This window comes from Rhinatrema bivittatum, chromosome 6 (assembly GCF_901001135.1).
Source record: "Rhinatrema bivittatum chromosome 6, aRhiBiv1.1, whole genome shotgun sequence".
Taxonomy (NCBI): domain Eukaryota; kingdom Metazoa; phylum Chordata; class Amphibia; order Gymnophiona; family Rhinatrematidae; genus Rhinatrema; species Rhinatrema bivittatum.
The window spans coordinates 87,273,483-87,286,203 of record NC_042620.1 but is presented as its reverse complement, the minus strand read 5'-3'; the positions used below and the strand labels follow the sequence as shown (position 1 = coordinate 87,286,203).

The 12,721-nt window shown below is 43.3% G+C and overlaps 1 protein-coding gene across 5 annotated transcripts in view; it reads right to left on the bottom strand.

Annotated features, from left to right (window-relative positions):
* Positions 1-1,917: 1,917 nt before the first annotated feature.
* Positions 1,918-12,721, bottom strand: part of TANC1 (tetratricopeptide repeat, ankyrin repeat and coiled-coil containing 1) — a 408,770-nt gene continuing 397,966 nt past the window's right edge. For all 5 annotated transcript variants that reach the window (XM_029605548.1, XM_029605546.1, XM_029605545.1 and 2 more), the window contains one exon: positions 1,918-5,028. In XM_029605548.1, the coding sequence (XP_029461408.1) occupies positions 3,591-5,028 (1,438 nt within the window). In that variant the 3' untranslated portion in view covers positions 1,918-3,590. The remainder of the gene's footprint in view (positions 5,029-12,721) is intronic.

Here is a 12,721-nt window from a genome sequence, read left to right as displayed (position 1 = left end):
TGGCTGAGAGATGCTGAAGGGTCTCATGGTGATCCTTCAACTGACCCACAGCATCTCTCATCTTATCCCCAAACAGGTTCTCACCAGTAGAGGGCAGGTCCGCAAGCTTCTCCTGGACCTCTGGTCTGAGATCAGAGGCTCGAAGCCATGCCATCCTATGGATGCCAATGCCCGCTGCCACCACCCTAGCCTGCCATCTCAAACATGTCATAGGTGGACTGCACTTCATGTTTATCACACTCCAAGCCCTGCTGGGCAACTGCCAAACAGGTGTCCTGTTGCTGCTGGGGTAGATGCTCAGAAAGCTCCTGAACCTGCTTCCAAAGGTTCTGAGTATACTGGGTTCATGAACAGCTGGTAGGAAGCAATATGGGCAATCAACATAGCGGAACCCTGCCCAGATCCAAGGGAGATTGGTGCCCAGCACCGGTATCAGTGGGGAATGCCTGGTTTTGATGGAGGTCAATACCTCCTCTCTGTGAGGCCACTTCAAGGGGGCATCACGGCAGCCACCGGTGCCAATCTAAGCCCAGCGCCATGCAACAACAGCAACCAGTGGCGATGCTTCCAGGATTTCCCTCAGTGCTCGGTCCGGTCTTTTCACAGAACCAAGGAGGATGGAGAAGATCCAGTCGTCCTGGAGTGCAACGACACCGATAACGGCCTATCCCCGGCAACTCGAGAGAGAGAGAGAAAGGGCCACGGTGGGGGAGTGGACAGTGAAGGTTCCATATCCATCAGTTCCCCGCGGTCTTTAGGCATCGATGGATCCAATATTTTGGACCTAAAAAGTTTCTCCATCTTATCCAGATGGGCACGACGGCCTTTGTGGGTCATTTGAATGCAAAAACGATACCCCCGGACGTTGTACAATGCTTCCAGGCAGATGATACAGATCATGTGTGGATCCATGATAGACATGGTCGTGGGCACTGGGGGCATTGGCAAAAACTGGACAACGCCAGAAAAAAGAGCCGTGAGCAGTCGATGACCATGGCCACTGGATAAGCGACACCACCGGGAATCAAACACAAGGAAGGAGAAAAAGTTACCGCGCTGCCGTACTGAGGTACCGATTGGGAAGAAGAGGGATCCTGGCGCAGCAAAATAAGTAATCAACCAGGAAAAACTGATGAGAAACGATGAAAAAGAGCAGAGCTCCACAACAGCAAGATGAAAACTCCTCGGAAAAGAAGAGACTGAAGAGGGACCCTGCATGGACAGTGGCATGCTGGGCATGCTCAGTGTGCCAGTCAAAGTCAAAGTTCCTAGAAATTTTGACATGTTTTCTGTGTCAGGCTACATCTGATGTCACCCATGTGTGAGGACTATGTCCTAGGTGAAAACTATGTGCTTCACCAGTAGTAGAAAAAGAACTTTCACAGGCGCTGCCCTGAAACTTTGAAACTCCCTACTCCTCACATCAGACTTGACTGACCTTCCTATCATTCAGAAAACTAGTAAAAGCTGGCTGTTTGAAGCAGCTTTTAGTTCCAGCCATTAGCATTTGCCTACACAGTATCCCAATCCCCCCTTCCTCCCCAGGACATTTTGACTAAACAATCTACCAAGCATATCACAAACTTGCACCTCTCTACTATTGGAACACATTGTAACCCCCTCTCTAGAGTTTGTGCTGAAATGTCAAACTGAATTTGTTTTACCTGCTTGTTTTGACATATTGTTCCTAATTACTCTTAATTGTAAGTTGGTTTGAACTCTTTTGGTGGAAAAGTGTGTCATAAATAAATAATGATGAAATAATAGAGAAAATTATAGTGATGTTTTCCCATCATCTTTCTTTATGAGAGAATCTTATGTTTCAGTTTACATTACCAAAGATTTCTTTATGATGATGCTAAGCATTTCCTTAAATCTTCCATTATATAATAAAAAGTAATTGATGCAAACCAAAAGCAAGCTATATTAATTTTTTATTCCATATGAAAAAAGTACAGAAGTTGTGCAAAACCCAATGTAGAATAAAGAAAAGATTCACAAAGTACTGAACAGTAAATAAATAAACTAGCAATTATAAGCAGATTCAGTAAGGGATTTGCAAAAATGTATAAGGCTGTTCTTATATTGTACAGACTGTACATAAGAATAAAAGGCCTTCAACCCCCAAACAGTAATATTCCAACTTGTACAAAACAGACCATAATTACACATACAGAAACTTTATTACAATTATTTTCATAACTCTCTATTACAGTAAACCCCTCCCCCCCAAAAGCCACACCTCAAACGCGTCTCTTAAGCTTTGATAAAATCCTTGGAACCTCGCACAATTAAGAAAACATACTTTTTCCTCTTTCAGCCAACTGCCTACAAAAAATACATTAGCTTCCTTACAAAAACCTTTGTAACAATTCTTGTACCTTCTCTATGAATGTATGATACATCATTCTATAGTAAAGTAGCACCGCAAGGGTGTTTTATATAAACTATATAAAGTGCAAGCTACTGTTATAACTGTTTAGCATGCCATATTTATATATTACTCAGTGCAATAACTTGGCTGAAGCTTTAAAAATGCATGCAACATTATGGCTGTATTTTAAAAGGCATTAATTTTTTTAAGTCCATCTCTGAAAAAAGCCAACCCCCTATTTACATGTCAGAACATGGCTAATTCAAAGGATGTTATCAGGTTTGGTAAAACTATATTTGAAAATTTCTAATAGATAAAATCTAGTTATCCCAGTGCTATTTTTACCAATTATTTTAAAACTTACATTTATTTTAGCCTTTGGTTGTTTTTTGTTTGTTTTTTTTAAATCTTTTTAATGAAAATTTAATTTTTTTACATCTGTATGTGCCACACTGCAATGGCTAATATTTGCTTACAACCATGTTGCCATTTTGTATTAGGAAAATTTCAACATGACAGGGCTATCGTGTTGCTTTAATCTATACAGTTGTAAACAAATGTCAGCGAGTTTCAATGTCCAATTTACCAGCTCTAACAGTGTACCTTTAACATTTAATTGTATACAAATGCTTATGGGTTTTCAAATTTAATTTACAAGAAACTGGCTATTATATAAAACAGTACATATTCTCAGTGAGAAATCTTATTTACAATTCAGAGCTCTAACCTCATTATAATATCAACATTGAGATTTACGTTTGCATAGAGTTATGAATAAGATGATGGTACATCAAGAATGCAAGCAAAGGAGTTCAGTTGAGCTGCAGCCACACAGTGCAGCTTACCACAGATTGCACGGGATAGCCGTATGAGAGTAAAGCAACTGAATATCTGAAATTATCTTTTCCCTTTAAATGTACTGACTTTGAAGGCACAAACAGCATCTTTGTGGGACATTTTCCAGTAAGTTTGACAGTCCTAGTTGATAGCACTGTTTTATGATAAACTGGTTCTCTCCTGTATTTCAAATACTGGCCAGAGGGCATCAGCAAATCACTAAGAATGATGCAAATAAAGGACAGATAAAATATTGTGTCAAATATCTTAATTCTTATTTATACCCCATTATGAAATGGCTCCATAATGTAATGGATTAACAGTTAACAACACACTATCATGTACAGATTTACAAGAAACTATCATACAAATTAAAAATTCACACATTTGACTCTATAAATGATCGTGCTGGCTTTGTAGTAGGAACATGAGGTAAGTGGCCCTCTTTGTTCATTTGAGGTTGCTGTTTGCCTACCCCTTCCTGATATGAATGGGACATAGTCTTGGAGGTTCGGGTTTCTTTAAATTGGGAAAGCATTTGGCACTTCACCTCATCAACTTCTTTCAAAAGCTTTCCATTTTGAATATTCCCACCAGGGGCAGAAGAGAAAGCTTTTGTCGTATTGTTGCATCCATCTGCCTGGCGGGCAGAAAAGTGTTCCGAGTTTATGGATTGAACACCTCCACTGGAAGATGTGTTTAGTAGTTTGCCTTCTGCTGCTTGGCTGTGCCAGCCGCGGTTTGTTTGCATACTCTGCAGTGACCTTGCAGTTTTGTCTATGATGCCCATGAATGGGGTATTGCGAGCTCTATGTTCCGCTGCACTATTTTGCCCCTGAGTAATCTTTTTCTCTTTGATTCGAACATCTGGACATTTGCCTCCATCTGACAAGCTGATGTTTGAAGTTAAACTATGGGTTGAGCTGGACATTTTCATGCTGCTGGTTGGGGAATTAGAAGAGGCTGTATTCAATAAACTTGCTTGCTTTTTTATTTCATTACAATTTCTTTTTACTCCTTGAGCTGAAGCCGCTATATCTACAGGTAAAGAACTGATATTTAATCTCTCAACTATTTTTGTAGTATTTGATAAAGAATGGGGATTATTATATGAAGATAAATGTTCATGGTGCTGCAAATGGGTAATCTGGCCTGATGCTAACCTTTCACCATACAGTCCAGAGTGAATTCCTGCTACATTGCTCCCAGATGTTAATGCATTTACCCCATCTAAATGTGGATTCCTATGGCTTGTGATGTTCACTGTGTGTCTGCCTGGCAAAGGACTTGTAGGAGAAGGCTGTATCTTCATACTACACTGACCATTTCCAGTCTTTGAGATGGAATGAAGGGCACTCATGTGCTTGTTAGTTTTTATTATCTGTGCTTGCTTTGTAGATTGCATAATCAAACCCTGCTGAGCTACTGGCTCTTTTAAATATTTGCTCTCTGCTCTGTTCTGAGGAGATACAGATCTAGATTTCTGCTGAAGGCCATCCTGAAATGTTCTGCTATGAGAAGAATGAGGCTGGGAATGTTGTGGTCTCAGTGAAAGCAGTGGTGTTTCATCTTGCTGTGTAACGTCCTCTTCTTCTATTTCCTCTAGACAAAGATGAGTGCTTTGTCCTTGATTGAGGACCTCCTCTTCATGATCAGAATCATTATTTGGTGAGGATGGCAGATATTGTTGCCTTTGTTGTGTTCTTTGCACTTGTCTGCATTCATCTTCTACTCGATTCAGAAGTCTTCTTATTTCCTGGTTACTTGGACATAACTTTATGGCCTCGCGCAGATCAGCAAGAGCAGCAACAAACTGTCTATGTAAAGAAAACAAATATTCACAATGCAATGTTCTTATTATTGTGAACAAGACAGAATATACATTCCATATAACAGTGAGGAATTTTGTCTTAGGGATCTCACAAGTATGGTTCATCATCTTCTAGCATGTACAAAACATGCCAAGCCACTTAACAGTGGAGTAAAACGAGACATTGGACATTTGTTTATTATGTGTGATGCCGTTTAGAGCTACCCACAACTACAATTAGCCTGACCCATCTAAAACAATTGGTTGCATAATGGCCCTGTCTTGTCTGAAAATGATTTAAAGCAGCCAAGAGGCACATCAAAACTAAGTGAATGCACAGTTGGACCAGTTATAAGTAAATCTGTGGCTCATAACAGCTCCATGCCGAAACTGACATCGTACTAGCATGCATAAACAAACTGGATATCTTGAGGGCAGGTGAGCTGGTGGGTAGTCAACAAAGTCCATATGTGGAGCAAGACTATTTTGAAAAATATTTTTTATAAGCTTAACAATGGCTTCTTTACAGCACAGATGAGAGGAGTTCCAATCATCTTGCACAGGTTATATGTGATGACAAAATAATCAAAGTCAGATAATTTTGGTAATGAAAGGAATATATCAGTAAATATTGCCAAGACAATAGGTGAAGAACAGTTACTCCCATTTAACTTACTAGGAAACTACATAGGCTCAAACAGCAACAATGCCTAACCATCTACCTTTCCAGTGAACTTACTTTTAAACCAAACCAAACCTATTAGAAAAACCGAGATATTTATTTTATAAGCTCACATAATGGCGCCCTCTGATGCTCAACTATTCAAAAGCTGCAATTTACACACTTGTTGCATTTTTGGTAAGACGTGGGACCATTTTTGGCGCAAAAGTGCAGAAGTTCCTTTTTGAGCCATTGAGATTTGGAGGGTGCCATTATGTGAGCTTGAAAGTACCTTTATTTTTGTAATTGTTTATGACACTTTTGTTTCATTTTTTGGACTATAGGTTTTAGATTTTTGTTCATTTGGGGCTTGATAATAATCAATTTTTTGGACATTTACACTTTTTGGGTTTAAAAGTATGTTCATTGGAAAGGTAGATGATTAGATACTTTATTGCTATTTGAGCTAATATGGTACCCTGGTAAGTTAAACGGGTGTAATTGTTCTTGGCCTCTTATCTTGGCACTATTTACTGATACCTTCCAGAGAATTTCAAAAGTGTTATTATAAAAGTTTAGCAAATATTAGTTTTTTGGACTCTGTATGTGAGTCACGGTTTGGCTCTTTTGTTGCTGGTAAATGAGAGGAATATAACAGTAGCAGTTTCATTTATCACCTTATTAAAAGGAGAAATTACTACTTACCTGATAATTTTTTTTCCTCAGTATAGCAGATGGGTTCAGGACCAGTGGGTTATGCTCCCCTGCCAGCAGATGGAGACGGAGTAAGCTGACGTCACAGTTTATATACTCCTGCAGTGACATCAGCCTACCAGTATTCTCTTCAAAAGCAACTGTGGACAGACTAGCAAAAAACTTGATTAAAAACAGACAACCATTACTGTACTCAACCAACAAGAAACAGTGAAGTCAAGCAATGAATGAATGTACTCCAATATAGGGACTGGATGAACACTTACCAGTAATCCCCTGGAACAGGAGGATCATTAACACAATCATTTGGCAGTCGAGGGCGGGAAGCTGAGTCCATCTGTCTACACTAAGGAAAATTAAATTATCAGGTAAGTAATAATTTCTCCTTTTCTAATGTGTAGACAGATGGACTTAGGTCCAGTGGGATGTACCAAAGCTACTCCCAAATAGGGTGGGAAGTCTGTCCGCAGTCCAGTCAACACCGCATATGCAAAGGCTGCATCCGCCAGGGCCTGCACATCCAGACGATAAAATCTGGAAAAAGTGTGTAAGGAGGACCACGTCGCAGCTCGGCAAATGCCAACGGGATATAATCTAACCTCTGCCCATGACACTGCCTGAACCCTAGTGGAATGAGCCTTCACCTGAGTAGGCAACGGCTTTTCAGTCTCTACATACATAGCTGTGACTACCTCCTTAATCCAGCAAGCTATTGTAGCCCGCAAAGCTGGTTCGGCCCTGCTTCCTGGTTCAGCCCTGCTTCAGAAACTATTCTCCAGAAACCACCTTTGCATCCCTTTGGATGTCTCTAGAGAATGAAAAGCCGTTGCCTACTCAGGTGAAGGCTCTTGCATCCCTTGGATATCTCTTGACATCCAAGGGATGCAAGAGGCTATACTCTTATCAAAGGATGGCAAGGAAATGGACTGATTCAAATGAAATTCATGGGCCACCTTAGGCAAAAAAGATGGTACAGTACGCAGCTGTAATGCCCCTGGAGTCACTCAAAAGAATAGCTCCCGGCAAGACAAGGCCTACAGCTCGGAAATTCGACACGCAGAACAAGTAGCCATCAAGAACACTGTTTTCAATGTTAATAAATGCAAGGTTAATAATGAAAGGTTTTGCAGCCGTTGGAACGTAGGACCTGCCAATAATTCCAATACCAGTTTAAGACTTCACGATGGAACCGGTAACCTCAAGGGAGGCTGAAGATGCTTCAATTCCTTCAAAAAAGGGCCACATCAGGATGAGACGATAAGGATTCATCTTCACTTGACCCCTGAAACAGGCAAGAGCCGCAACCTGTACCTTCAAGGAACTAAGGGCCAAGACTTTATTTAACCCATCCTGCAAAAATTCCAAAATGAGTGGGATCTTAACTGAACGAGGAAGAACACCTTGATTCTCACACCAAGCCCTAAACACTCTCCAAACCCACACATAGGCTAGGGAAGTGGCGAACCTTCAAGCGTGGAGCAAGGTAGCAATCATCGCAGAAGAATATCCATGCTTCAACAAGCAAGCCCTCTCAAGGGCCAAACCGTAAGAAAAAACTGAGTTGGAACTTCGTGAAGGACAGGTCCTTGCTGCAACAGATTCTGGTGTGGTAGAAGACGAAAGGGGTCTCTACCAGGAGTCTTCACAGATCTGCATACCATGGTCAGCTGAGCCAATCTGTTCCAGCAGGAGTACCATCCCCCTGTGGCCTTCGATCCTGCAAACTATTCTGCCCAACAAGGGCCACAGGGGAAAGGCATAAAACAACTTGTCTTCTGGCCAGACCTGTATGAGAGCATCTACACCCAAGTACCACAGATCTCTTCTGCAATTGAAGAATCAAGGAACCTTCGCATTGCAAGAAGTCGCCAGCAGGTCTAAGAATGGAAGGCCCCAGCGATCCACTATCAACTGAAATGACTTGTCTGACAATACCCATTCTCCTGGGTCAAGACTCTCTCTGCTGAGAAAGTTTGCTTTTACATTGTCTTTTCCTGCAATGTGAGAGGCCGAGATCACCTGGAGATGACCTTCCGCCCATTCCATAAGTTGGTCTATTTCTTGTGACACTTGCTGGCTCTTGGTTTCTCCCTGCCAATTGATGTAAGCCACTGTTATTGCGTTGTCCAACATCACTTGGACCGCTTGACCCTGCAGTCAGTGGCTGAACTGCAAGCATGCCAACCGAACTGCCTGGGCTTCCAGGCAATTGATGCTCCAAAGGGACTCTTCGACATTCCAGAGTACTTGAGCCATTAATTCCTGATAGAGAGTTCCCCAAACCTGGAGATGCACATCTGTCATGAGTATCAACCAGTCCGGCGAGGTCAAGAAAACACCCTTTCTCAGATGATCTTCCTGCAATTACCACTAGAGGTGAGAGCAGATTTCCATCGGCAAGTGAAGCTGAATTGAATAGCATTGAGACTGCAGGTTCCAATGAGACAGCAGGGAGTGCTATAGAGGACACGTTTGCGCCCTTGCCCACGGACCAATTCTGGGTTGCTGTCATTAAACAGAGTAACTGTAGATAGGACCACACTGTCAGGCATATAGTGTTCACCAAAAGATGCACCTGTGACAACATCTGAATCTGAACTTCTGGCAGGAAAACTTTGCCCTGCCTCATACTGAACCGAACACCCAGATACTCTGACAACTGAGATGGCTGAAGGCTGCTCTTGGCCAGGTTCACCACCCAACTGAGCTCCTGCAAAAAGGAGATCACTTTGCAGGTCAACAGGTAGCTCTCTTCTAGAGACTTGGCACCAATCAGCCAGTTGTCCAAATACAGGAGTACTAGGATTCCATCCCTTCTCAACTCTACTACCACCATAACTCTTGGAAAAAGTTCTCAGAGTAGTGCCTAGACCAAAATGCACCCCAACATTGCAAAACACAGAAAATGTTGGTGTTCCAAATGGATAGGAATATGAAGGTAGGCCTCGAACAGATCCAAGGAGGTCAGAAATTACCCAGACTGAAAGGCCATTATCACTCAGCGCAAGGTTTCCATGTGAAAATGAGTCACTTGCAAATGACAGTTGACTCCCTTGAGATCCAGGATAAGATGAAAGGAGCCCTCCTTCTTGGGCATAACAAAATAAATGGAATATCGCCCCATACTTTCTTGAGACGAAAGCACTGGAACCACAGCCTGAGGAGCCTTAGTAGCATAGATTCCACTGCCTGCTTTTTCTGTGGGGAGTGGCAAGGAGACACCATGAACACGTCCCGAGGAATACTGCAAAATTCCAGCTTGTATCACCTCCAGGTCCCACTGATCCGATGTGATTTTGACCCACTTTTGATAAAAGAGACAGAAGTGTCCCCCTATCTCTTGTTCCCAAAGGTGGGTCATTAAACCTTCTTTGTGAGGCTCGGGAGGATCCACCCCTGAGCCTGCTTCTTGCTTGCGATGTCTAGGACAAAAAGGACTGAGACCTGCTGAAAGGCCAAGTCCTCTGAAAGGTCGACCCTCTGTAGGGATGAAACCACTTGGAACCCATAAGACGACCCTCATACAAAAGAGGCGCTGCAACTGCTTCTTATCCACCAGCAACCAAGGAACCAGAGATTCACCCCACTTACTGGCCAATTTCTCCGACTCGCTCCCAAACAAGAGGGAGCCTTTATAAGACACTTTCATAAGATTAGCTTTGGAGGTTGCGTCAGCCAACTAATTTCACAGCCATAGTTTATGCCTGGCCACTACCACCAAAGCCACTCTTCTAGCTAAGGTACAGACCAAATCGCAGCCTGCATCTGCTAAAAAGGTGGCAGCTGGTTCTATAACTGTTTTGGAATTAATTTCAGAATCATCAACTTTCTGAGAGAGAAGCAGACATGTTTGAATCACTAGGGTGCAACAGGAAGCTATCTGTAAAGTCACTGCCATTGCTTCAAAGACTTGCTTAAGGATAGCTTCAATCCTCCTATCATGCACATCCTTCAAGGCTGCTCCTCCCTCCACGAGGATAGTCGTCTGCTTATAGATGACACAGAACAGCGCATCCACTTTTGGAAAACGCAAATGTTCTCTCACCACTGGATCCAAGAGGTACAGTCCTTCCAATGTCCAACCCCCTTTGAAATTAGCCTCCGGAGCGCCCCATTCAAGATCAATAAATTCTTGAATGGCGTCCATAACAGGGAAAAAGCAAGAGGCTTTATGCAAAGAAACCAAAATGGGATTTTCTTTGGCTCAGACATGGAATCTGCACCAGGAATACCAAACATATTCAAGGCCTGGGAAATCAGGGCCGGCAATTTGTCTCTATTAAAGAACCACAACATGGTCCGATACAGTTCCAGTCCTGGAGGAATTTCCCCATCTTCCAGGGTGTCAGGATCTGCCTCATCATCAGTGCCATCCGGGGTACTGTTGGGAATACCTGTAGCGAACTGAGGCGTGCTTTGGCATTTAAACATAGGATTCGAAGAGGGAGAGGCCACTGGCTAAGGATCTGACTTCATAGGATTGGGCGAAGCTGAGGAAGGATTGCAAACCTTGAAAAAACTCCACCCAAGAAAAGGCCTCAGGATCCAGGACAAACTTAGAAGAAACTGGAGTGAGGCCCACTGAGCTGCCATCTCCTGTGGAGGAACCAGTGAAGGAAGTGCCAAGGTTTGGCATACCTCCAGACAAATCCTTAGCCAGACCATCATCAGGCTGGGAAGACCCAGGCTTAGTGAAATTGGAGGAAGACAATTCTTCCTGAGCCTCTAAAGCAGCACTGACATATGTTAGAGGATACTACAGGCTAAGATACCTGAATATGACAGGCAACACAGAGAGAAAGGTGCTTAGATTTCTTTCTCATGGGCTCCATCTTTTCAGTGCAGAGCCAATGGAGAATGTGCATTCAGCCAGCTGGCGCTGAAAAATTTCAAGCGCACAAAATTTATACACACAAAAAATTAGGAGCCCGAAGAGTAAGCTCCGCAAAACACACGTGCACAAACTGTGCACCAAAATCTGGGTGAACCATCAATTATTTTAAAAAATGTGTGCACAAAAGTCACGCCCAAAACAGAGTACACAACGCATGCACAGAGCCGGACGCACTGAGCACATCGACATTCCTTTAGAGAGCAGTTGAACATGTCCAAAAGTGTGTGAAATCGCTGCAGCGGCCTACCACGCAGCATGCAGGAAAAAGCCTAACTGTGGGGCCTAGCCCACCTGGGCCGTTCAACCCGCCAGGCTGCCCGGTTCCCCTAACTCCAAGGGGAGCGGGAACAAATGTCGGAAAAGCATGCTGAACACCAAGACTGGAGAAAGTCCTGCAAAAGCCCTCTCCACTGTCTCTGCCTTTTATTATTATTTTTTCTTTTTTAAACTTACCTGAGCTCAGCCCTTATCAGCTGGTTGTGGGGGGAGAGGGCATGGGCTGTCACCGCCACACTCGGCCTCCTGCAACCGCTGCCTTTAAGCTGTACAATCAGCTAACTCCTTGCTGGGAAAACCAGCTACGGACCAAGGCACACATCTGAGGGACCAGGGAAATCACTTCAGGAATTCTCAACTGGGGGAGGGACCATCTGTAGGAGATGAAGGAGAGCAGGGCTTTTTTTTTTTTCCCCTATATCTCCTTCCAAAATCTGAAGAAATCCCCAAAAGGAGATGCACGTCCACCATCTGCTGGAGACGGAGAATACTGGCAGGCTGGGGTTACTGCAGGAGTACATATACTATGACATCAGCTTGCTCTGTCTCCATCTGCTGGCAGGGGAGCATAACCCACTGGTCCTGAATCCATCTGTCCACATGCTAGGAAAAAACAAAAGGCATGTAAGACGTTTATGATGGCTAATGTGTGCTGCATCCTTTCAGGTGCAAAGGAGACTAATCAGGACCTATAAATTCACAGAACAGTACATGATGAGGGTGTGTTATGGGAGAGTTGTGGGAAAAGATGAGTAATCATGTTACATTCTCTCTTGTAGTGAATAAGAAAATTACTTCTTACCTGCTAATTTTCGTTCCTGTAGTACTATGGATCAGTCCAGACGGTGGGTTATGTCCCCCGTCCAGCAGATGGAGTCAGAGCAAACTTCGGAGGGTGCTGGCATATAAGCCGGTGCACCCCTCCTATATCCTCAGTATTGAGAATATCAAAGCCAAGGAAGAATACTGGACAGACCAAGGCAGGTGGATCAAGCAAAACCCTGAACAATCAACCGTAAACCGTGAAAAAAACTATGCAACGTGCAATAAGAACTGTCCAAACAGGGACAAACACAGACACACAGGTTCAGATCCCCGAAGGGAGAATAACCAGGAGAATAGGAAGACAGGAGAGACGAACGAGCAGGTTCCCTC